Source organism: Phyllostomus hastatus, unplaced genomic scaffold (genome assembly GCF_019186645.2).
Source record: "Phyllostomus hastatus isolate PE091 unplaced genomic scaffold, TTU_PhHast_1.1 phas_scaffold_21, whole genome shotgun sequence".
NCBI classification, from domain to species: domain Eukaryota; kingdom Metazoa; phylum Chordata; class Mammalia; order Chiroptera; family Phyllostomidae; genus Phyllostomus; species Phyllostomus hastatus.
In genome coordinates this window covers 36,494,355-36,521,249 of record NW_025334017.1, presented here as the reverse complement: position 1 = coordinate 36,521,249, position 26,895 = coordinate 36,494,355, and the positions used below count along the sequence as shown (strand labels likewise).

General features: G+C 44.7%; 1 protein-coding gene across 4 annotated transcripts in view; it reads right to left on the bottom strand.

Moving 5' to 3' along the window:
• Window positions 1-3,835: 3,835 nt before the first annotated feature.
• COL14A1 (collagen type XIV alpha 1 chain) overlaps window positions 3,836-26,895 on the bottom strand; it is a 195,185-nt gene continuing 172,125 nt past the window's right edge. For 3 of the 4 annotated variants that reach the window (XM_045861220.1, XM_045861219.1, XM_045861221.1), the window contains 4 exons: window positions 24,472-24,660; window positions 8,029-8,106; window positions 6,307-6,462; window positions 3,836-4,668 (listed from right to left, as the gene is read on the bottom strand). In XM_045861220.1, the coding sequence (XP_045717176.1) occupies window positions 4,589-4,668; window positions 6,307-6,462; window positions 8,029-8,106; window positions 24,472-24,660 (503 nt within the window). In that variant the 3' untranslated portion in view covers window positions 3,836-4,588. The other variant, XM_045861222.1, reaches the window with a different exon arrangement.

Below are 26,895 nucleotides of genomic sequence, written 5' to 3'. Positions count from 1 at the left end.
AGAGCTATATTTCCAAAGAACATAGTAAACTAGGTTGGAGAATTTGTAGAAATAAAAAAATGGAAGGAAAGTAGAAGGCGGGAAACCATCCAGGTGACCTCATTCCTGTCTGTGGCCTTCCTGCTACCTGCGTGTGCGTGACTATTCCAACCCCATTTCCAACCCCAGTGCTGATAACTCTCCCGAGCTCCAGCTCACCTGTGTAACACCTCACACTCAGTTATCTCCTAAACGGAACCCTTTAACCTCTCTGCCCCAAACCTGTAATTCCCAGGGGGATATATGTGTACCTCCATCCACCTAGTTGTTAGCCTCCATTTCTAGTTAACTGGCCAGTCCTGGCAATCCCGTGAGCTTGCCCGTCCTCCACCGTCTTTCGTCAGCCACGGCGATGTCTTCTCACCCACAACGATGCTTCCCAGCCCACTCGCACACTGTGCAATCAGAATCATCTCAAAGTAGTGGCTTTCAAACTGCAGTCCACTGGTCATATGATATGCATGCCTGGTTTAAAAAAGGAACATTCTCCACCCAAACAACTGAAACAGAATCTTCGGGGATTCCTCTCAGTCAGGGAGTCTGTGGTTTTTGTTTATTTGTTTTATGCAAATCAACACATTTTATTTTTTGTTTTTTAAATCATTTTTGTATTGTTATTCTATTAAGGTCACCCCGATTTTTCCCCCTTTGCCCTCCTCCACCCATCCCATTCCCTGCTTCCACAGTCCATCCCCACACAGCTGTCCATGTCTGTGGGTCACTCATACATGCCCTTTGTCTGGTCCCTTCCCCTTCTTTCCACCATCATCCCCATCCTTCATCCCCTCTGCTCACTTTCTGTCTGCCCCGTGTTTCCATGCCTCTATTCTGTTCATTAGTCTACAGTAAGTCCCATCACCACCCCTTTTTGCCATTACCATTTAAGAATCACCCATATATGAGCAGAGTAGCCTGGAGGGTAAGAGGGGCTGCTTTGAGCCAAATTGCCTAGGTTTGAATTCTAGCTGTGTGTCCTTGGCCAAGTCACTTTCCTGTTCTGTCTCCTCGTTGGGACAATAGTGAACTAGCTCTCGTGTTGCTGTGACGATCCATTGAGTCAAAACAGAAGTGGTGCTTTTTAGTGCATCTCACCAGTGTTTCTGGTTTCCTTCTCCTTCCGAGTACTTGGGAGGATCATACTTCTCCACCCCTGTGGAGCTGAATGCGCTCATGCGATTCACCCGGAACAAAGAAATGGTTCTCATGTTCTCTCTTCCCCTCCCGTGGCAATCACAGAAGTACACGTCCATGGGGAAGCACCCAAGGCCGCAGCAGTGTGGGACAAGGAGCCAAGACAGGCAGGACAGCTGTCCTGCTCCCTCGTGGGAGCAAGAAATAGAGGTATAGTGTGCAAAGCTCTTGAGACGTTAGCGTGTGTTGTTTCTACAACAAGACGTAGCCCAGTCCAACAGGAACAACTCTGAAGCCCCTGGAGAAGACCTGGCCACTAGTAACTGCTCAATGGCAGCCTCAGAAGGGAAGTTCGGCCACATGGCTCATTGGAAGAGCCATTTTTCCTTCACTAACTTAAAGCACACACTGGATCATGACACTCTTCTGCTAAAACCTATCAATCGCTTCTCACGGAACCTAAAATCTAAATCTCAAACTCAGTGCACATGGCACTTCTGGCTCTGGTCTCCAACCTTACCTTGTTCACGCTTCCATTCACTCTCCTGCCGTACTGACCTTCTTTGTTGTCTGAACATGACAAGCACTTTCCTGATAAAGGGCCTTTGTATTTGACAAGATCTGAGCTTGATTTTTCCTCCCAGACCTTGTCTCATCTTCACGTGTCAACTTCAATGTCAGGCTCTTGGAGAACACTTCTCCGTCTACCCAATGGCAGCAGATGCTCCTTTGTACCTCTTCATATCCCTGTCTCAGCACTTTTCCTGTGTCTGTCATGCTATTCATCACAACCTGAAATTCATGTTGCCTACTGTCTCATTTCCTGTCTTTCTCCAGCAACAGAGAGGAAGCTCCAGAAAGGACAAGCCACAGCTCTGTTGTTCATGGACTTATCCTCAGAACTGAAGCAGTTCCTGGGCCCTGACTGGTGTGGCTTGATTAGCTGGGCATCGTCCTGCAAAGCCAAAGGTTGTAGGTTCAATTCCCGGTCAGGGCACATGTCTGGGTTGGGAGTTTGGTCCTCATGTACAAGAGACAACCAATAGATGTTTTTCTCTCACATCGATGTTTCTTTCCCTCTCTTTCTCTCTCCCTTCCCCCTCTCTAAAAAATAAATAAAAGTGGAGATAAAAAGTAAAACTATTGCAGGTTATGGAAGGATGAGGTAGGGCAGCAGAGGGTGAAAAGAAAGAGGTAGGGAGAGTCGTCCCAGAATTAAGTGGAAGCTCATCTGAATAAACAATACTACCTTAAAATAATTATTCCCCAAAGAAACTGAGTTTCTAAACAAAGTGAAGATTAATGTCTTTTTCTGTGAAATGATGCTTTATTTCACAAAAAGATATAAGTGTATTTCTGTCAAAATAGGGAAGTCAGTAAAAATGCAATTCAAAATCAGATTTTATTACAAGGCAATGTAGGGTAAACACAAAACTCCTGAACCTGAATTACACCTTTTGTTTTGAACATGTCACTCACTAAAAATCTGATCTAGTGGGTTCAAGCGATGACGCATTCCAAACTAATGAAACTTCCCTGTAGCTTAAATAAACAAAGTTAGATCACCAAGGAAAACAAAACCAAGCGTGTCTGCATGACTCAAGAATGATATGAATGGCTTAAACCTGTAATGGTTTATCCTGCACCATTTATAACAAACTTTGAGGCTTTTGAGGGACACCTTATTAGACTGAATTTCCAAGGACCAAGCACTAAAACACACAGAACATCTCCTCTCTACTCAATTGTTAAAAGACTAAGAAATCCAAGATACAAAGGTGTGAGGTGACTGGTGACACACACCACTCATTTAGGGAGGACTTCTCTCAGGTGACCGGGGTCAGGCCATCTTGAGCAGCCTCGGGCAAGCATTCTCTTTACCACTCCTGCTTTCTCCACGTGGAGTCCTGTTGTGTAACTAAAAGGGAATATCTGTTCCTTATCTGCTCACCGTTTTCTCTCATTTCTGCAATGGTGCCAAAAACCTCTCAGCCTGGACCCCCAAAAGCCCGCAAGCAGAACCTACTGCTTGAATGCTTCCACTGGGAAGGCCATAAACCAGATCTGTATGATGAAGGAAACCAAAAGAGGTCAGATGAGCTTCTTGATCTGGGAAGAATCCAGCTCCTCATTATAACTGACTCCGTCTCTGCTATTTAAAAGTAGCTGTTACTAGAAAGACACTACGGGACAGAAGAGCATACCTTAAGCATATGGTTCTCTTTCATTTCTGTTTTCAACAGTAAATAATAGGACCCAAATCTGTCTCCAATTTAGCTTTTTTCCTTTGTGAACAAAAGATAAATTATAGTTTCAGGGTTAGAGTCTATTAGATTCTACCTCACTTTCTGCCTTCTAGTGTTTTTCAGGCTTTTTTTTTTATACCAGATGATATATGGGCTCTTCAGTCAGCCATCAGTCAACATTTAGCATCAGTCTTGCACTTTTATTACCATTGCTTGTTTGGTGGGTTACAAATGAATGAACTTCAAGTCAACTGCTTCTTCTGTTAAGCTCCACACGCCACTCAGAATGAATGAATGAATGAATGAATGAATGAATGAATGAACGAATGAGTACCTGTCTGAAGGAAGGCAACTGTTATTCTTCTGGTTAAAACTCAGCTCAGTTTAAGGTGACGAAGGTAAAAAGAGTCCACACGTGATGTTTTACATTTTTATTTGCTTACAAAAGAGAATGCAAATGGGTTTGCAAACACTTATCTGCATGTACAAAGTAAGCCACGTAGATAAGGAGGGCAAGCCTTGGAAATACTTTAAGTTGTTCATCAAAACTGGGTCTGCTTGTGCTAGAACTGGTGGAAAGTCATTATTGTACATGCCAAAAACCACTGCAACACTAAATCTATTTTTCAATATCACCACATTCAGAAAGGATTTCTTATAACACATGTTCTTGGTCAGCAGAGAAACGAGTTACCTCAGAGGTGGACACATCAGTTAAGCAAGAGGTAGTTTCTCCAATAATATCCCCCTTTCTTTTCAGCAAGGCTACAGCAGGTAGGGGTAAATGGCATACTGAATCTCTTTAAATTCTTATTCTGCTAGGACACTTGCGTGTAATCTCATCTGCCTTGTTGCATTTTAGGACTTGAGATAATCTAACACAGAAAAGGCTCCACGTTCAATTTTGTTTTGCCAATTTTTCTCTGAGCATTCTTCTTTGGAAAACAAACAAACAAACAATCTGGCACATCATCAAAACAACAAAGAAAATCAACCCTATGGTGTCCTAGGTAAAGGGGATTTTTTTAAATATACTTTTTTTGGTCCATAGTAACAGTATCCAAGGAGGACATGCCCCTAAAAGGTAGTATACAAACCACATAACGACATTCTGCTTGAATAAGGTCCCTGAAGTGTTCCCGCAGTCGGTCTTCCAGTTCCTCGCCAGGCGATCAGATCCCAGAGCCCCACAGTTCCATCGCTTCCAGCTCATCTTGGACGGGAGTGAATTCCGGCTGGTCAGGATGGGGCGCTAGAGAGGAAGAGTGGGGGTGGGGACTCGATAGGACCCAGAAACCATAACCTGACATTCTCCCCTCATGCGGGTCCGCAGAGACGTAGGTTTGATCGTTACAGTACAGAGGTATCCTGCTTGGGTAGAAAGCGGTAGCGACCTTTACCCACCACACGGCTTGTCCCTTTCCCCGGAAGTTTCAGATGGTTAGTCAAAGAAGAAAGGGACAGATACGTTACAGACATGGTTAGAAAAGTAGAGTAACAGCCAAACGATTAAATAGTATGTGTTTTATTTACAAAAGGACCCCTGAAAACTCAGCACAATTATGAAAAATAAAATTTAAAAACCGATCTCATGTTAGGAGTCCACCACCAGGGGGCAGTAGGGATGTTAAGTAATAAGAGGAAGACTGGAGTAAGGTGGTCAGGGAGGAAGGTGCCCATTAATCTTGTGTGGGGACAGGATAGAGGAGAAGGCACATATAAGTAACTTTATTTTGGAGCCTTCACACAGGGGAGTTTGGGAGGAATTCTTGGTACACAATCGTATACCTATATCCAAGCCGACAATGGAGCAGTCTGTTTCTATCATAATCGACAGGGCATTTGGTTAAGTTCCCGTATTAACGTTGTGTGTGTGTCGGGAGCATGGAAGGCCAGAGACGTGACAGTGGGCAGAAGGGAAGCAGGTGAGGCAGGGAAGCAGAGTGCCCGTTGTTAGGGGCGGGGGGCGGGGCGGTGGTGATCAACAGGACAATTCTGTATCCATAGCCAATTTCCCAGGCCAATGTCATCAGAGTGGAGGAGTTCCCCTTCAGTGCTGGTAATCATTGTAAGGGATCAGATCTTAATGAAGGACAGGGAGAGTTGAGAGAACAGGGAGGGAAGAGATGAACAGAGAACAACACATCAGCAAAACTCTGACCAGTTCCTCTGGCACATAAGGTTAAATTCCTCCTAAAGCAGAAAATTTAAATTATTGACTGATTAGTTCATTGCCTCAAAGCAGTCTCTGAATCTTTCTCTTGATGCTTCCAAGAAGGACTATGTCAGAAAATGTCTCATCACCCCACCCGCAAGCATGCAGCCTGCAGATGTTTTTAAGAGGCATCATCTTTTCAGAATCTCATATCAGGAATGAGTAATGAGACAAGGACAACATGGCCACTTTGTTCCTTCTTACAACGATCTTTGGTCATTGATGCATGTGGTGGGCAGGATGTCATCCCAAAGAATCTAGGGGATTCTAAATTATGAGGAACTTCTAAGTGAGAGGCTTCCTCCATGCAAGAGGAATGTTTGGCGAGATGTCGTGGCCACATCACAGCAGTAACATAGACAGAGTGGCCCCAAAGAATGTTCAACATGTGCCCCAGTGACCAATACGAGGTCAGAGGCCAAGTCTGTGTGCGTTGCCATTTAGAAGCAAAGAAGACTTAGATGGGCTGCTATTTTGAACTTCTTCTGGTCTTTAAAGAGGTAACCTTTAGAGTAATTTGCACTTTATAGAAGATATCTCTGGGTAACGTAAGGTAGTGAGAAGTTCAAGTTCTGCTTCCCTGCCATATTTGGTCTACTTTTCAAAGTGTTCCTTCACTATCATGGTACAATTATGGTAAAACATTGCTCAAAGCCCACAGAGGTCGGCACTTACCTCCCACCCCGTAGGCAGAACACGAAGAGGGGTCGCAGTATCCAGGCTGGCCAGAAGGACCTTGGGGTCCAGGCACCCCCAGGTGACCTGGGGGACCTCGCGGTCCAGGGGAGCCAGGGGGCCCCGGGCTTCCTTGCCGACTCTCCCCAGCAGGTCCTAAAAAGCACCCACAATGAAAGCAGTTGGTCTTTTACCACCACAGGGTGAGTTTTGAGACCACCAAGATGCAAAGTCACTCTTACAAGAAGCAACCTCTCCCTCTACTCATTGAGTTCTTCCCACACTGGGTTCCCTGGACAGCGAATCATACCCCACCCCCCCAGAGGGCAATGCTTTTAATCAGCTCAGGAAACTAGAAAACAGACTCTATTCTTTTCTATCACCTCTTGGATGTTGAAGGAGAAGGAATACAGCACTGTCAGCCTTGTTCTCTCTATGGAGCTTCTGTTTCCCAGTGAGAAGCCAATGTCTGGGTGCGTGCACACACACACACACACACACACACACACACACACACACACACAGAGCTCAGACTGAACCTCATCATCTGCACTGGTTTATGGCCCCAGATAATTGAAATAAATTAGTTTGTGTCTGGAAGAAATTATCCTGCACAAGAAAAAGAAAAAGTCTAGAATTGGACCCAATATACTCATCCAAAATGCCTTTGACTAGCTTCTATCAGTGGAGAACTTATCATGAAAACGGGGATTACAATTTGTGTCAATTTAAAAAGATTTGTTAGGTTGTGTTTGTTGGTTTTTAGACCTGGATTCCAAAAGTATTTAAGAGACATTTTTCAACGCGAAATAAAATTCCTTAACTGGAACCAAAATGTAAATTATGAACCTATTTAAACAGGTGCATTCAGTTTGGTTTCATCAGTATTCCCCAGCACCCGTTCTGCACAAGTCACCACCCTGGATCAGTCATACAGTCTCAATAACAGAAGTATTGACACTCAGAACGAATTTTTTTGCATTAGAGATCTCTCCTAGAAAAACTGTTTCCTAAAATAACAGTTAGGTTGGAAAGAAAAGTCCATAAAGCATTTGATTCAATGGGGCTAAGACCAGAATTGCACATATTCTATAGAACTGCAAACTTATATTTCTAATAATGAGACGATCTTCTAAAGACCATTGTAAAAGCGCCCAGTAATGTACACAGAATGCAAGCTCTACACAAAACTCATTCAGCGAGACCCTATCCGTGCCCATCAGATATCTGCATGGCCCTCTAGACTTTGAGTCTCCCCTGCAGGTCAGCTGGAACTACGTGACTAACCCCGGCTAGTGAAATATGACAAGTGACTCCTGTCAGTCTGCATTTAGGAATTTGAGAGCTGATATGCCCCCTTTATCTTGCTCCTGAGGGGTCTTTTGTTCCAAATGGGGGAGGAATCATCTTATATCAAACTTTGTATCATGTGTATGATAGAAACTTTTATGGTGTCAATCCACTAAACATTTGTTATTACAGCCTAGCCTAGCCTAGCCTAACTCATGCAACTAATAAGATCCCAGAATATGCTATAACTTTGGGAGCTTGTATGAGGGGGATCACTACTAACAAATTGGCCTCCTAACAAAATGAATGAGAGATACATCCTTGTATTAGATACAAGGATGTAATATGGCCATATTCCTCTCCTGTAATACCCAGTGAATATAGAGATTGAGGATCTTCATTTGCAAGTTTCTGTTAGGTAGAAATATTTACCTGCTGGCCCAGGGGGTCCTCTTGGACCTTGGCTTCCAATGCCTGGATTTCCTTTTTCTCCCTTGATACCAGTTAGACCTGTTTATTAGAAGAAGGAAGAGGAGGGAGGAGGAGAGGGAGAGGGAGAAGGAGAAGAAGAAAAAAGAAAAAGTTTTCTTTAAAATGAAACCTGGTACTCCATTTTTCTAGGTTTTAAAAAGCCCTCTCTAATGAAGACAGAGATGTGGGTTGCTCTGGGAGACAGTTGCCATGGGGTTTGTAAATTACATCCTGACACTGGTGACTTTTGCACAGCCACGGACAGGAGGCTGGTTCTGTATCTCAGCATGCAGCCTGTATTTGCAATACTGCAAGGTTATCTTCCTCCTTCGAGTGGTTCGGCCCGCCAGGAGCTGGCCTCAGTCTTTGCACACGCCAGGCCATTCAATGTATGCAGTCGGCACTCCACAAATAGCACAATAGAAGTCACAAGTGGACATGTCTAACATTTTCCTTTCGGCCCACCCTGTAATGTATCTGCAAAAGGCATGAATTATAATTAGGCAGCAAAGTTCTGAAGAGCGTGAGTTTCCATTAAAAACTTGGAAGCTTCGGGAAAGCCTGTGTTTGATTTGGCTGATTCAGCCCCATAAAAATCTAAACCTATTCCTGTGTCTTTTCCACAAAACAGACTTCTTAGTCCAAATAATTTATGGTGCTATTAACAAACTATACATTTTCACAAAAAAACAAAGGAGCATAAATCCTGACACCTCATTGCCGAAGCAGGTTCCATCACGAGACCGCTGGGCAGGTGGCCGAATGCCGTGTTCAGACCCCGCCAGGCCGAGAGTGCGTTGCATCAGCCTGGGGTCTGGGTTACCCTGACTCACACCTCAGAAGACCTCTGGTGTCTGGTTTGCATGTGCAACAACGCTTTGAAATAGCAAAATGTGGAACTGCATCTCTATGCAATTCCACTTAACAGAGAAACTGTGTGATTTGGCAAAGCCTAGAAGGGAACATGAATACATGAAGATAACCAATCGGATAGGTGGCAGATGTGCAAGTGATTAAGAATGTTTAAGATCACAAATAACTTTTTTCCTTATTCAGTGTAGCACATATTCGCTGTAGACAAATGAGAAGACACAACATGCAAGAACCCCAGCCCTTGAAAATAATCACTTTCTATATCCAGAAGGAAAGGTGTTCGTGTAGTATTTGCTCTGGAATTAGCTGATGAAGAATTGGTTGACAAAAAAAAAAAAAAGACTCATGAGCCACTAGTAGTTCTTTCTACATGGTATGCATAATCATAATCAGCACATATAATTATCCCTTGATTTGAAGCTTTGATGACTGCTGTGTTCCTTGTGACCACCTCCTGGGGTCAAGGTATCCTGGCATCTTTTAAAAAGCCCTTCTCCCTGCCCTGGCTAGTGTGGCTCAGTGGATTGAGTGCTGGTCTGCAAACTGAAGGGTCACTGGTTCGATTCCCAGTCAGGGCACATGCCTAGGTTGTGGGCCAGGTCCCCAGTGTGGGGTGCTCAAGAGGCAACCACACATTGGTGTTTCTCTCCCTCTCTTTCTCCCCTCTCCTCTCTCTAAAAATAAATAAATAAAATCTTTAAAATAAATAAATAAAAAGCCCTTCTTCCTTATTAGTGGCCCTCAGGGCTACTCCACCCACTGCTATGCTTCCCCAGCACCCACGCCTATTGCCCGTGGCCTTGGTGTTTTCTGAGCTCAAAAAAGACCAGCACAGCAGAAGGAGGGCAGGGCACTGGCCTCAGAGCCTCTGATCTCCTGTTTCTGGCCTCATCCTTCTCTTAGGAACTGATAAGGAGGAATGTGATGTCTCAAAAGTGAAATACCATTGAATCCGCATTCAAAAGCACACAACTTAGACTGGCCAACATTTAATGCTCGATTGCTAGTCAAGTCGTTCAGGCAGAAAACCACCTTAAGTACATCGCCTGGGTATTCCCAATGAGCTAAACTAGTAGCTAATTGGTTACTATTAGAGTGAATACTTTGTAGCTGCTAGGTGCTCCCTCACATGCAAATGAGTATGCCCTAACGCGCATCTGGGAATTTAGCAGAAACTATTAGAATCGGAGTCACTTTCCCCACAGGGAACACAATCAGATATACCAATGACTAATGCCAGGCTGCTCATGACTAACCGTGGGCTGACTCAGAGGCCTCCCGTGACCTTGCGGTCATCCTCAAGAATCAATGTTAACGACACTGCTTCTCCACAAGGCGACTGGGCTGGATAGAGGACCTCCAGGAAAGTGTTCTCAGGAAGAAGCTCCTGATAAGAATTTCCTGACTTATTCTTTGCTCATTTATAAAGAAAGCAAAAGGTGGAGCAGATTGGGGAGTAGAAAGTCTAGTTGTTTTAATTTTCTAAGTTATGTAGATAAAAACAAGTGTAATTTGATACTATCATTAATATAAGAGGAAAATCCTAACAAAAATATTCCAGCCCCTCAAAATACCCTAAAAATAAATTCTAAGAATACAATTATATATCATCAAAGAATTTTAGATTTTATTATCCTTTAAGTTATGATCCAACTAGAGGTAGGCTAATATACAAATATTTGTCCCTGGGTTCACTTATGGTTCTGAGACTGAAGGAATACCATATCCATGGAAATGAACTTGGTTATAAATCTACTTTTGGAATGAAAAAAAAAACACATTAAAAATCAATATGTAAATACCTAAGATAAGGATTGAAATTGAAGGCTAAGCTTACAGACTTCAGATCTCTAAAAAAAAGATCTGGATATATTTTGATAAGCCTTGTAGGCCTTGATTAAAAGAAGGGAAATCGACTGTCCTGAAACGTCAGCCTGAGCCTGTCTGTGAGATGACAGAAGGCAATGGGGTCTGGACATAGCCACTCTTCACAGACAAAATGAGGTGTCACCCATAAGGACTTCCCTCACACACCTCTTTGTGAGGACCCAAGATGGGGCTGCTTGGTGCTGAGATGGGGCCACCGGAGCTACGTGCCAGCACCCTTTCCAAGGCATTGGGATTTCCGAATGCACAGGGTATTCCCTCCTTCTGACACACCCTTCTCACCTGGGCTGTCTCCATTAATACTCCTCATTCTTCAAGACCCAACTCAAAGCTTCTCCACAACCATAACAGGCAGAAGTGTAAGGGATTCAAGAGGGAAAGGATTATCTGTTTTATTCAAGGCCATATCCCCATCACTGCTATGGAGACTTCCACATAGTACATAACCAATATCTAGGGAGGGAACAAACAAGCAAACAAACAAGTGACTGAGTTCTTTGCTTGCGTATTATCAGTACCTCTGTTGGCACTTAGCCCATTGCATTGCTTGTTCTTGTGTTCATCCCGTCTGGAACTTCGAGCCCGCTGACTGCAGGGATCACCCCCTCTTTAGTGTCAGATCCAAGCAGAGTCTCACACGTAGTGAGCAGATGCCTATTAAACACCAGAAGACTAGCTGAACAGCTGAATATCCATATCAGCATGCCGCTGACTGCGACATGCAAGCATGACCTTGAAGGGTCAACAAGCCAAACTCCTTAGGCTGGAGCTTCGCTTTTACTTCCACATGTCTGGCTTATGAGAACAATGCTTTTTCTGACAAGTTCCCTGTGTGGCAATGTGAACTACTAGTGCCCCTCAGAGATGAGTATTATTGACTCCAATAACTTGTACTTTCTGCCATTTTAAAAAAATAAATATAACTGATATAAATGAAAATTTAATTGACCAAAATATGACTTAGCTAATAGTCTTAGTTTTCTATAGAGTTACCAATATTATTTAGGACAATCAGAGAAAAGTCTTTTCTATTATCCATCTTTTTTTTGTCTTTTGGTCTTAATGAGAACTTTTAAGATCTATTGTTTGGATCTTACTCTCATCAAAATCTTAATATCTTACTCTCTTATTTCTTTTTTTAAACCTTTTAGAATAGATTTTACTTTTTTTAAACACGTTCAGGGTCACAGAGCTAGGAAGCGGGAAGTACTGAGAGTTCCCACCTGCCTCCTGCCAGAGCACTTGCACAGCCTCCCGCAGTATCAACACGCCCGCCGGAGCGGTAAGTGTGCCACGTGTGTCCTCCTTGGGAGTCTCATTGGAAATGACTTCAAGGCTGCCTGATTCTCCCTTGCCACTAACCTAACACTGACCCTCTCATATTTCCTTTCACTGGTCTACTGGGTCAGAGAACTGTTTGATTCAGTTCTTCATTGTATGCCCAGTTTCAGGCACGTATTAGGCACTCGGGAAATATCTGTCAAACAAGTGGATGAATGAATGAAATACAAAGTCTGATTGTAGACCATGACAGACCAAAGATGTGGCTAGTTGGTATATCAGCTATGCTTCCACATGACCTCATTAGGTTTTGGATGGCAGATGCCTTATGTATGAGCTCATTTAGTCTTTGCAGTAAAACAAGAAGGCAGTCACTACCCTTAGCCCTAAAAGAGGGCTGTAATACAGAGAAGTTAAGGCACTCGTTTTTAGCTGGGAAGTAACAGAGCTAAGTTCTCCCCCCAGGCAGGTGGGTGCTAAAGCCTGTGCCGGTGACCACGGCGGCGCTCCCTGCCTCCCTCCACCCCAAGCTGAGCCTCCAGGTTGTGTCTCCAGTCTTGTTTGCTGTAGCTGTGGCTTCCTGACCTGCCTGCTGAAACAGTCTGCGTATTTTCTCTGGCCCGAAATCAACCCTGTGGTTGTCACATTCCCTAACCTTACTTCCCTGGGTTTACACATTTGACCTCTGCTCGAAGCAAGCCTTGGGGTTAATTTCAAAAGGATTTACCCTGCTCACACCGACTACACGTTCAGGGTCTGGCCCTTGGTTATTGGGCTCCCATTTTTTTGACCTCTGAGTAAGGAGAATCTGCTAATTCCTTTGCTCCCTGATCACACCAAGCGCTCCAGGCTGGACTCTCACACTACTATGTGGAGCACGGTCACTCCCTCATGATCCCAGAGGTTCTGGGCAACTCCCAGGGTCTATGCTCAGACAGATATGCAAGGCCTGGTTAATGCTTTCATTGTAATTCTACCAAAAACTCACAGACACTGTGAGACAAGGCTTCAACTGTGTTACTATATTGTCTATTGTCTGGGAGATGCTGGCGATGTATTGCGCGCCAACTATGCTTTTCAGTCAACGTATGTTTGAATGCCTACTAGGTGCAAGGTCCTGGATGGATACCTAGCTACAAGATGGCAGGTTTATTCGACTCAATTCAGCAAGTATTTTCTGCACTTATCCAGGCTCTGCTATCTGTACATATTACTCCATAGGATTATTGTCAGCATGTGCGGCTCCACGTTTGGGCCTAAGGTGGCCAAGGCTGGAAAATACACAGTTGCTTTAAAAGTCAACAACTTTGCAAACTATTGCTTAAGGGTCCCTCTTCCTATTGCCTTTTCCATGAAACAACTGGCCATCTAGTATACCTCTATAATCCAGGGTTCAGCCAGGGAAACATAAACCATTTAGAGCTTTCTGGCAGAGGGAATTTAAAATGGGCACTTGGTTACATTAGTAATAGGATTAAGCAACCAAATAAAGGCAATGGGGCAACCCATAGCTTAGCAACAGCAGGAAGCCACTCTCACCACTGGGAGGGCAAAGACACTGGGGAGAAAGGGTGTGACTGGAGCCCATTGCCTAGGGCATTCTGGTGGGATCTAGAATTGAGAGTGAGACGTTGTCCAGCAGAAGCAGGAGCCATACAGTCTGTAGCCACAACTGGAGTCACAGAGGAGGCTGGGGTGTGGGTGAGGGGAGAAATATCCTGACTTTACCCCTCTTCACACCCTCTGGTCCTTCTCAATGCCTCCCATTGGCTAAGGCTGTCCCGGAACAGAAGGTGAGGAAGTGTGAAAACAGAGATGCACAGAAAAATGAGAGAGAAGGGCAAACTGCCCAGCCCAGCCCCAATATCTGAGAATTCAGAATAAAAGGCACCCTTCCTTCTCTGTGGCAGGTCATCATATGTTGTAGGGGTTAGGGTTAGGGCTAGCGTAGCCGTAATGCAGTGTGGGAGTAGCTGCAAAATATGAGAGCATAGAATTGAGGCGTCAGTGGGGAATCGAAGAAGACTTTACAGTATAGCTCACCCTTGAAGTGAAGACTTAAAAAGCCGGTGTTAGCCAGATAAAGAAGAGGCAGATAGAAGTGCATACTCTCGATGGTTTGCAGACATCAGAACAGGGTCTGCCCAGGGAACTAGCTGGCTACTACAGCGACAACTGCAGGCTGGGGAGTGGTAACCTGAGAGGCCAGGCTAGGTCCCCTGGTGATAAACTTCAAGCAGGAGACTAAGGATTTTGCATATTGCCCCTCCCTCTATACCTGCTACAGTTTTTGGTTTCTAACTTCATACTCTTTTTTTTTTCCCCCAAGAAGAACTCCAATCTGTTTAAACTTCAGGCTCCACAAAGCCTGGACCTGCCCCTGCTGGGTGCCAACAAGCAGCACAATTGGCTAAGGGGGCTGGAATCCTGCGAAGCTTAACACCACCAATAAACACTGCGCTAGTCTCACGGAAAAGCTAGCAGAAAATGTGTGGGAATCATATTTCTACCCAGTGGGCCACCCGGTGGTCAAGGGAACGTGCTAACCAGATCAAGAGCAAGACAACAGAACATTATAAACTTTGGGTTTTTGTACCATTTGTAATGCAGGCAGGAGGTCCTCTGGTCTTCTGACCACGGACCTCTAAAGTAGACACACTGGCATTAGGGCAGTGAGGGGAGGAAGGAAGTGCAGCAGGGAGGAGGGAAATTAGGATGGACCGTGGTGGAGGGTGTAGAGGGGGAAGGGAGGGAGGAAAGAAGAGGATACACAGCTGGTTACCTGTTTGCAGGTTGACTGTTCACAACTACAGGTGCATGGCAAATAGGAAGGGGGATGAGATGGGGCACCAGGAGTCCTGGCTTTTGCCCACCTACTTTTGCCCCGACACTATGACCTTCCAGGGACATAATGAGAATGTCAGGCTCAATGCAAACCTATCACTTCCAGTTTCAAAATTATAATTGCCCATCCACCATTGCCCATCCAACATTGACTGTTAGGAAAAATATAAAGAATTCAAAGTTAGCAGGAAAGTGAGCCAATTTTTATGGCTTAGAAAAAATGGCCATTTTGGGTTCAGAATGAATATTCAACCAGACGAATATCATTAACTTAGAGCTTGGTCTGGTCATCATTCCTTGCAGAACTGAAAAGTGATATGATGCTCTGCATGCATGGAAAAGAAGAGTTATGTCAGGGCATTGGGACAGGGCCAGGGTCTGCAGAGTTTAAAACAAAATGTGTTATGATCAACAGCCCTTCTTAATAAGCATGACAAATGCACTATTAAATAAGTACAACTTGCATCTAGAATCCTTATGTTTTCCCAAACCAGCAAAGAGGTTCAGAAAAGTCAAACTACTTTGCTATAGTCACATAGTAATTTAGTGACAAAGTTAAATCAACATTCGGTGAAAACAAAAAGGGTTAAAGAATATACCTATGTCCGTGTATGTTTTCACCCAACTATACAAATGCACTTTGATTTATGTAATCATTACATTTATTGCTTTAAAAGTCATGTCAGACCTGGGCTGGTGTGGCTCAGTGAATTGAGTGCTGGCCTGTGAACCAAAGGGTCGCCAGTTTGATTCCCGGTCAGAGCACATGCCTCTGTTGCAGGCCAGGTCTCCAGCAGGGGGCACACAAGAGGCAACCACACAGTGATGTTTCTCTGCCTTTCTTTCTCCTTCCCTCCCCCTTTCTCTAAAAATAAAATAATCAAAATCCTTTTTTAAAAAAAAAGTCATGTCAAAAAATTCAGTGAAAATGGTTTATCAAAGCTAATATAAACAGCTTTACTGTTATCACATAAACTAGTATGTTTTCTTGCCAATTCACTTGCTTATGTTCAAGGCCAGAAATCTGGAAAATGGCAAAGAACTTTTGTACATTTAAAAGAAAGAGAGTCTCAATCTCTCTCTCCCCCCGCACCCCGACACACACACAGACAATATATCCAAGGAGTCCTTTGATCTTCAATCACAGACATCTGACTTAGACATATATTTGAGCACTGAAATGTCCCATGCATTTGCTATGTTATATGCCTTTCCTAACCAGTATAACCAAAACTCCTGTTTAAAAATCTCTCCTTACTTTTTGGGCTAAATTTATATGATGATGACTTGAAGAAAATGCTGACACTGTCGACTGGGCAGTAATGGACTATTAACAAGATGTCTCAGGACTGACGCACTATAACCACATGGGTTTCTGCTTGTACCGTGGCTCTAGGGTGAATGAGGAAGGCAGCCAAAACGCTAGCAGTAATCAACAGCATAAATCACTTATGACTCATGAAATAACTATTGTATTTTGGGTATTATGGGGAATGAAAGAAAAAGAGACATTAAGTTTGGTCTTTGGGGAGCATGTAACCTTCATGGTGAGACAGAATTAACAAAAATGAAACCATTCAAAGATGATTCAAGAAAGTGTATGCTACCGTACATTCTACCTGGGTGCTAAGTGATGTGTTTCCCATGCTGATGAGGTAGGGATCTGCTGTGTATTCATTTATCAAGTGACTGTTTTTCAGGCTCCATGTGGGGCAATGTACAGATGAAAGGCACGGTCCAGGGGGAAAGATAAGTACATCAACGATTGCAATAGAGCAGGAAATGCTGTGAATGAAGGCATGTGCCTGGGGACAGAGAAGCACAAAAATGAGGAGGACCTTATTCAGTCTAGTCCAGTTGGAACAGGGCAGCACAGCAATAATGCATACACTGGCCAAACAAATAAGCCACGTGAAGGAGTAGTCTGACAGAGGTGACTCTTGAGATGAGTTTTGAAGCTTGAGTATGAATGGGCCAGGGGAAGAACGAGGGTTCTGGAGGGTGGAAAGAGCACATGAACACCAAGGAAGGGGCATCAGAACAGGCTACAATGGGGATCAGCCTCGAGTGTGGTGGGAAAGGAACAGGCATGTATGAGGAACAGGGTAGACTGAATTAGTGGTCTAAATTCTTTACTGTTTTACAGCAGAATTATGCCCCCATTCCCACGCTAGGACTCTTTCATCGGCCTTGGTTTGGGGCTTGGCCATGTGACTTGCTCTGACTAATGGGATGCTAGTGGCAATGACGTGAACAGAGGCCTGACATAGGATTGGGAGGCTGGGTGGCCCTGTCTTGTCTCTGCCATTGCCACAAGGAGAATGGGGAGCCACTTCCCCTCTAGCCAGGGCCCCAGCAGAGCGCAGCTGTCTCCACCTCCCACAGAAATGTGATAAAAAGTAATTACTTATTGTGTGCTACCAAGATTTTTGTGGTTTGTTATGCAGCAAAAGCTGACTAACACCTAGAGCACTGAGCAGTTGGGTTTGGCTAGAAAATGTGAACCAGGACCACACAAAGATATCTTGTCGAAATGGCATTAACCTCGAGGAGTATTTCTAGCACAACCCCACTACTCCAGACAGTGACTGAAATTCAGTGTGAGGAATCTGCTAGCACCTATTGCACAGACCCTCCAATTAAGTGTTCCAAAAAATGTGAAAGCTACAGAAACAATTATATTAGCTTTCGTGGCAAAAAGAAGACAAAATACCAGTTACAGTTCTTGGTTATTGTAATAGCCTTATTCGACTAACTACAGAGGGAGGGGAACACAATTTGAGGGTAATTTTGTCACTTGCTTTTTAAAAATCATTCTTTGTGTTTATTTGGAAAAATGACTTTATCCTGACTGCTTCCTGAAGCAGGAATACAAAAAACTGTTAAGTCTACCGAAACATTTTTCCAGTAGGTGCTACTCTTTCAAGGTGCTTAAATCTATACCTTATATTGCCCTCTATAAAGCTACATCTGGCATTTGAATAACTTAAAGGTGGAGGGAGAGAAAAATACTCATTTAAATAGCGAAAACAGGCAGGCCCAGAGTGCGCCAGCCCTTCGCACGTGTCTCAGAAGGCAGCCTGCTCGGAAATCGGTCTTAGGAATGAGAGCATCACCCTGTCACGTTGCAAGGCCAGAGGACTGGCTTCGATGTAAAAGAATGTGATCAAATACATATTCCCCCGTTCTGTGATACTCGCCTCTTGGACACATACATCCTAACCCCTGTCCGCTTGCCCGTGGGCAGGGCTACGGGACTCCCTCCTAACCGAACATGCCAAAAGTAAACGCTTGTGACTTCGGAGACCACACAGTCACAAAAAAGCATGGTGAACTCCTCCCTGCCGTGTCTCTTGGATCTGCTGGCTTGGAGGAAAGCAGCCACCATGTTTCAAGAACATTCGAGCACCCCTGTGGAGGGACCCACCCCTCTCCTGCAGACTGTGAGCGGAGGAGCCAGGGAGGGCCCGAGGCTCCTGCCAATGGCGCTGGGAGTGAGCCGTCTCGGACGCAGGGCTGCCAGACCCAGTCAGACCTTCAGGGAGCTGGCTGCAGGCCTGGCTAACGTCTTGACTGCGGCCTCCTGGAAGACCCTGAGCCAGAACCACCCAGCGAAACCACTCCTGAGTCCCTGGCCCATAAAAACCGGGATCCTGTATGTGTTGTTGTCTTCAAGTGCTGTTTTAGGGTAATTTGTTGCATAGTAATAGATCACTAACACAGAACTTCTCTCTACAGCCATGATGCATGTAGAGTCGCTTTGTAATAAGAAAACAAACCCTACAAAAATAAAAGATAATACAAAGATAAAGAGCATCCATTGCCTTGAATTTACTTGATACTAGGAAAACACAATCCACAAACCTTCAGGGAAAGGTCTTGTTCCGAAGGACATTGAAACTGGACTTTACCAGATAAATATCGGGTGAGAAAAGAGAACACTCTATCTTTGCTTCTCTGGCGTTCATCTCAGAAGATGAGAGGCAGGGGATGGGGAAGCGAGAGAGCAGGAAAGCAAACATGTATTTCAGCAAGGTTTTAACAGCAATGAAAAGACTATGTCTCATGCAACACAATATCAACTATAACACAAGATCACAGGGAAGACTTGTAAATATTTAAGCAACAACCAGAAAATTATTATGAGAGCTCTACCAGCCCTCTTTCTTTAATCAAATTAATCTGTCCCATAAAAATAATTTTTCCAGGAATTAAAGCAGGATACAAGGGTCATTAAGAAGTTCCACAGATGCTTACCATTGAGGCGTTCCTGGCTCACAGCCGCAGTGCTTTCATTCTGAACTTGTGACCAAAGTTTGCTGCCAAATGTATCGTCAGTGCCAACAGCTCCTTTCCACCACAGGAATGGTGAATATAGGACCCTTCCTTCTCTTGGCTTTGAATGAATCTGGGACCCAGTTTCCTCTGTGGACTTCTCAGCCTCCTCACTGATTCACAGTGAACTGAGGCCTGAGCATGAAGGATGCAGATGTAGCATCCTGAGTCTGCAGCATTTTTCCGTCCTGACTCTGCCAGCGGTTGTCGTGGACACAGGGCACCCAGAGGATGGCTGGGTGCCGCTCCACCTGTGGCTGCCTGGGGAAGAAGTTCAGCTGGGACTGCTCATCTCCCCCTCCTCGCTTCCCCTTTTTCTCATTGTCTGCAACAAAGTCCATCTATTTTCCAGTTAACCACAGAAAGTTCGGAGTGATAAAAACCGGACGCTTAAATCTTGTCTTTCCTGACTCAACCATTAGGAATGTGGCTGTCTGTGGCAGGAAAAGCTTGAGGGCATTAACTTTCCAAAGTCAATGTCCTTAAAGAACAACAAAAAATGAATCTGGGTAGCAAACAAAATGGGAAATGTTCTCTTGATTAAAGATCATATTCCAACATGATTTTTATTTTTGCCTTCAGTAATAACGATGGAGTGACTAGCATTCTTAGCACCCAAAATATCTGATTCCACAGAGTGAATGTAAAGAGCTAATGACACCGATAGGACTTAACGAGTTCCTATGGGGAAGGTCTTTGGAACGATACTGGCCAGTCTTTCCCACTCAGTGTTTCCCAGGCACTGGATGGAAAAGACACCGCCAGTATCACCTGGTTTCAGGGATGGACGGCATCAGAAGGCTTCTCTGGAGAAGGCCTTCATAAGAAAAACAAATATAGCAGACAAGCGAGAGGTCTGCTGACCCAGGAACAGGTGCCTGAAAAGTAGGAGGAGGTCATTTACATTTATTTGTGTCATGTCAATGATGTACTTGCTATCTTAGTAACTCTTCACTGTGAACACGATAGAGACAAACGTAGCAAGACTAAAGAGTTCCATGAACCTGCATTTGTAGCTGGTGCATGCTCAGTAATTCTTAAACATAACTTCCTTCTGACCTCTTCATTATGTTTTCAGTGTTGGCGCGCTGAGAATTTGCAGCAGGGAGTAAATTATTAGACTATAAATGACTTCCCTTTTACTGTTTTATGTTACACTAGAGTGCATTCTAGTTTTTAAAATTATGTGTGAAGATAAGTTATTTTTATTATCTACGAGTTTCATTTTAGAACAACAGAAGAGATGTGGCAAAATTATTTGTTACAGAAAGCAAATATGTTCGCTAGGGTTGAGAACCATGGCTTTAAAGGTGTCAAGCCCTTTCCCATCTCAGGGCCTTTGGCCGTGCTATTGCTGTCTCTGCCTAGTCCGCCCTCCTCTGACTCTCTTCTTTACACACCAAACTCCCAACTTTCAGGTCTCGCTCAGCTAAAACATCAGCTGACTGTCAGGGCCCCCTCTTCTGTGCTCATATAACACCCCGAGTTTGTTCACAGCACCTCTTACAACTGATATTAAACTAGTCATGTGTTTTTTTTGTTTGTTTAAGATCTGTCTCCATGCTAGGAGCACGAAGGCAGGAATGTATATCCTGTTCACTGGTCTTCCCTTAACACCCAGCACCGTGCCGGATGTGTAGAGGAATGAATGACGATCTACAAAGGTTACGTCGTAAGACCAAACAGCCAAAATGACGTAGCTAGTAAGTGGCAAAGCCAGCATCCTCACCCTCGTGTGACCGATGCCTCCAACCCCAAGCTGTCCACCTGTCACGATGCTTCCAGCTACAGCAGCATCACAAACGGTTTCTTTTCTAAGATAACAGAAGTAAAACAGGACGGAATTGACTTCCTCCAGGTTTTCCCCTACTTGCCCCCAGTCTGAGATACTAGAAGAGAAGTGTAACATCTATAGGTACACCTCAAATTGCCAGTCCCATGACCAGTATCCCTACAGGTAACTCCCCGCTTGGACTCTTACATAGCCCAGACACGTGCGACAGTCGTGGAACACTTATCAAATGCCCAAATGTGCAAACACAGGAAATGTTTTGATCACATTCATATTTATCCAACAGATCACCCGGCTTCATCCCCAAGCGGGTCCTTTGCCAGGTCACGGATGCCCCCAGGCTATCGCAACACAGCAGAACAGAGCGCACAAGGATCTTGCAGACGGAGGGCCATAGCCTGCTACGACATTTGAAATGTAGTTATCAGACACCACCATGAAACAGGGCTCACCAGATGCTCCTCAGTTCTGGCCTCTCACGTGAAACCCCCTCTAGGCAGTGGAGTCAAGGTAGCATCAGGGCAGAGTGGAGCAAGCACAGATACTCTGCGATCACACGGATCTGCATGTACACTCTGGTCCCCTGTGGTGCAGCTGAGTGACCTTGGACGACTGACAATCAGATGAGCCTCAGCTTCCTCACCGAAAACTGGGGAGAATACGGACCCCCTTCTGACAGCATTTATTTCCAACATTATTTGGTTCTAGTTTACCATCTCCTAGCTTGTACATTCATTCAGTAACACTCAATAGTCCTTCCAAACCACGTCTTCTGTTTTATCCAAATGAGAATGCGCATATATATAGGACTGAGCACAATGCTGGCAGATGCGTCTGGGGCCTAAACGTGAAAGCCGTGATTATAGCATTATCTCACACACTGCCAAGCCAAAAGTCTTGCATAAACGCTGCGTTCAATAAACGTTTGCTGATTTATTGTGCAAAACAAACCAGATATGAATTCCAGCTGTTATGGGTATACGATTTAAACATGAAAATCTTTAAATGGATGGTTCTTCTGGTCCACTATTTTGGGGATGTTGGCCTATAAACCCTGACCTTAAACCCCAAACCACACCCGTCAGGTGGTGATGGATAAAATCACCTTCCCTCCTGCTCAGAGGGCATCTCATCTTCTGTCTCACCGTGATCTTCCATGTGTTTGTCAGTTTCCGAGTTCTGTTTCTATACTGCACTCTTTGGAATACATATGAGGTGGCGGAGGCGGGGGGCAAAAACCCATAATTTATTTATAAAAAAGTATGTACTTATTCTTACATGTTTAAACTTCAGTCACCTTTGAAGAACTCTCCATTGGATGCAATCCACACATTAAGACTTTCCCCACGGCTCAACATAGTTTTTGAACTTGTTGATTTTAATGCCTTTTAGGGCTTCTGCCATTTTTTGTTTCACCTCTTCCGCAAAACATTTCCCTTTGAGGACTTTCTTCAATCCAGGGAAACACAAAAGTCGCTTGTCACAAGCTCAGGTGAAATAAGGAGGGCGGGGCACAGGGGTCATGCTGGTTTTGGTCAAAAACTGCTGATCACTCAGCACGGTGTGAGTGGGTGTGCTCGGAAATCATCCTTCAGGAAAAGGGCAAACGCATTGAAAGAATCTTCAAAAATCCAAAATCCAAATGCAGCTTCTCACAAGGCCAGCTGGTGCACCGATACAGATGGGTTCCTAGAACACTCACCCAGCAGGGGAAGCCTGTGCTACAACGGCCTACCCTCCAGAAGATAATTCCATTTTGGGGGGGGTACCCCCCTTGTATATCCATAGGTAGCTAAGATTATATCATGGAAATTCATATTTCAAGGGTTGTCTGGGCCACGGTTTGAGAACTCCTGAGTGCTTTTCTCCTGGTCTAGGCATGCAAGTGATCTTGCAGAGCAAGAGAGACTCAGCCTGGCAAGAACAAGGACAGGGTTTCCGAAAAGAACAAAGACAACTTGTGACTTGCGGAGGGTGACGCAGGCATTGGCTCTGTGCTCCCAGAGTCACGGCTGACCTGTCACCAGCACCACTAGAGGTGCCCTGCTGACAGAGGGGACTACCCTTCTGGCTGCCATTTCTTTGGCGTCCTGTAGGGAAATTGTGCCCATCTCTGCATCTGCTGATTTAGTGCCCTCGCACAAGAAAAGCCTTCAGAGAGGAAAATCAGAATTGAGTCAAAGAAACGATAATCTAGTGAGTAGCTGTTAATGTGCAAAGCAGTTCAGACCTGATCCCTGTTCCCAGAAATCTCATGGTTTGTTAACAGCTGATGGGTGTTAAAATGGGGAGAGAGATGATCAGGGCATCAGGGGTTTGGTGGGAGAGATATCTGTGGTCTGGGGTGATAGGGCCAACCTCACACATGAGACAGGGCTTAGGCTAGGCCTTGAACTCAGACGCAGACATACAGAAGACAGAAAATGAAAAGGACATTTCCAAAGTGGAACAATGGGCACAAAACTGCAGATGCAAGAAATGCGCTTGGCCTGTTGGCGTGGATCAAGAGTGAAATGTGAAACAGAACCTTCGTCATCTGCATTCTACATCCCAGATCTTATAAAAGGAACACACCCTACCCATCTCACAAAAGCAACGTGACTCCCAGGGCAGGTAACTAATTTTTTGCTCAGATCCACACTCCATAAATTGTGTCTTAGAAAATACTTTTATCAGTTGCCTCTTTTCCCATCTCTTTGTGGTTAATATCTAGCCCCAATTTCCCACATCTCTTTGATCTTACTATTGTATTATGCTATACTGTGAGGTCCTGTAAAGGGCAGAAGAACAGGCTAAGTAGTATCTCTATTTTAAAGACATTTTGGTAGGAAATATAAAACATTGGCCCATTTGATTATTAAATAAAATGAGACCTTCTATCCTAGGAAGATGAGCCACAGACTGTATTTAATTTGAAGCTGAGAGCTAGCATGATCTACACAGGCACATGTGAATCACAGAACAATCTGACTCAGGTCTCGCTTCAGGGCCACCACTAGCCATGTCACCTAGCGTGGACATGCACAAAAGAAGTGCTGGACCCAGGAAGAGAGCTCTCTGCTAGCCGTGATGGATACGTGATGCCATGTATGTCCAGAGAGTGGCATCTTTTCCTACTTCCTCCATCTACAGGGGGCATGGTTCTCTTATGAGCACAAAAGCCTCTTCAAGGGATTGGGGCTTCTGATCCTCTTTTTTCATACATGCAGATGTGGCTCCTGATAAACACTTAGTAGATTCCTCAACTCCCTCAACCTTGGGGAAAAATAAGAAGCCACAGAATAGATGGGGGTAAAATGAACTGGGGCCCATTTTCTCGGACTTGATCATTGTTGAGGCACCATTGTTCGGCTCTGCTTCACTGCTCTCAGCGAGGGGGTGGCCCAGCTTACCTCGTTCTCCTGGATTCCCTGGTACACCTGCATTTCCTGGGAAGCCTGGGGTACCTGGGGGCCCTTGTTCCCCAGGGGTTCCAGGAGGGCCCGGTCTCCCTGGCTCCCCGGGGGGTCCTTGGATGGTCCGGATTGATGAGGAGTGGCTGGGAATCTGGTTGAGGATGGCTGTGTACCTGGCCATGTGACCTGAGACAGGAAGGACAAAGACAGCTTTCAATCCACTGCCGCGCAAAGGGAGGACTGGAGGGGTATCTGTCAAGGCTCCAAACAGCTCGGTTCGATGCCCACCAAAGGGGAACGCACACCCCTCCGAAACATGCCGATTTCCAATTCAAAACTTTTCACATTTCACTTTGGACTCTATTAACAACTGGAGTGCATTCAAGTCTCATCTCATGTGTTTGGAATTCCACAGCCCACACCAGCATCTCATAAATATCATTTGAACAGAGGTCGTGAATTTTATCTCCCCCCCTAGCATTTATCTGACCCCCTAAATCCTCACCCAGCTGCCCCTTTTCTCCAGCAATTTCTCTGTAAGTTGTGTTTTTTCCAGCCTACAAAGTCTGCTCCACCCTCTTGCTCACAAATCTGCAGGCAAGTGCTGTTTCAGCTCATCTCCCAATTGCCAAGCGTTTGTGCAGCAACCTTTACTTGGGTCCCAGCTACAGACACTCCCACTAGCTTTATTTGTTTTTTTTTTTTTTAATCTGGCTTTCTCTCCCATAGTCACTTAACTCAGTTGTGTCTGGAGGGATATATTTTCATAATTAGAAGTATAGCTTTACAAAATGCTTGATGCCATAATGCCTCATTTTTCTAGCATCATGAGGAGGCAAGCTTTTCCCACATAAATGAACTTTCTAGGTAACTATTACTTATCCCTTCTCAAACATTCAAACGTAAATGAAGAATAGTGCCCTGGCTGGTGTGGCTCAGCAGAATGAGTGCCGGCGTGTGAACCAAAGGGTTGCTGATTTGATTCCCAGTCTGGGGCACACGCCTGGGTTGCAGGCTGGGTCCCAAGCAGGGGGCACGTGAGAGGCAACTACACAATGATGTTTCTCTGCTTCTCTTTCTCCCTCTCTTCCCCTCTCTAACAATAAATAAATAAGATCTTCTTTAAACAAGGAAGAGTAACCATTTTTAGAGGGATTATTTCTGACATGTATTCAAGCATTCTTCAGCAGAGGACCATGACGGTAACCAGGATTGGCTTCCTAATGACTCAGAGACCAGCAGTGGCGGCGCCCGTGGGCCTTGGGTGGGGCCAGGCATTTCGGCAGGGACATTTTCAGTTTCCTCCTTAGACGAGGGGATGTCCTCTGTCACTTCTCCAGCTGTCATCACTTTGGCCTCACAGTTTCCCATATGACCTTTCCTAGCATAATTGTCCTGGATCAGCTCTGGACTGAAAACCAGATAACTGAGTATGAAAGGCATTCGATGCAAACTGATAAATCAAGTTCTGAGGATGAGAGGAGGAGCCCGGAGCAACCTGCAGCAGTGCGTGGGGCGTGGAGGTGTGAGAAATGCAGCCTCTGGGGAGGTCGGGTCTTGCCCATACAATCGCTTCTACTTCCTCCTCCCACAACTGCATGGACGGCAGGGCCTCCTTACTTCACAGAACTACTCCGGTGTTCTTGTATGACCCCCTGCCGGCTCCCAGTCCCTAACAGTCGTTTACTAGAATCTGAGAATTCCTGAGGGGGAAAACTCTCGATTTTAAACTCTCCTTTTTGAGTGATGTCATAAACAATCATATATTTATACGAGACTTTTATTCTCGAGTTGCATAAGACAGCAACGATTGCAAAATCTTCTACACACTCCGGTCTGTGAGTCATATGAGGATTTAACCCTTAGCTTTCTTTAAAATAATTATCTGCTCATTTACACTGAACGCTTGAAATGAGAAACCTACAAAAGAACCCAAGATTCAGGTTAGCTTTTGGTGTAGTTTACTTACTGTTCAATTTCTCTTTCATAACTTACTGTGTTTTTAAAGATCTTATGTTGGCATTGCACTTGAACAGTTTCATTTACCTGGTAACTTCTCTCATATGCACATTCAATTTGAGCAATATGACATGAAATGAAATACAGTTAAAATACAGGGAGCATGACTATTTTGCCTGGTAGCTTTGTATTCCTTCGTCCTGAGATTTTTTGTTTTAATGAAACCTCTCCCAAGGTTATACAGACCTGTATTCCAAGCAATGCCCAAGGAGAGATCTGGTTTTATTGACTACATATGGAATTTTGGACCCTCGCCTTAGGGCCTTCTCAGACCCTTACAGGACTCCCAAGCTTCCCTGACTTAAATCAAATATAACCTCGAAACTGCTAAGGCAGCCACTGGGTGAAGTCAGCCCTGGAGATAAAGGCCACGATGGGGCGGAGGGCTTGACAGCCAAGGGC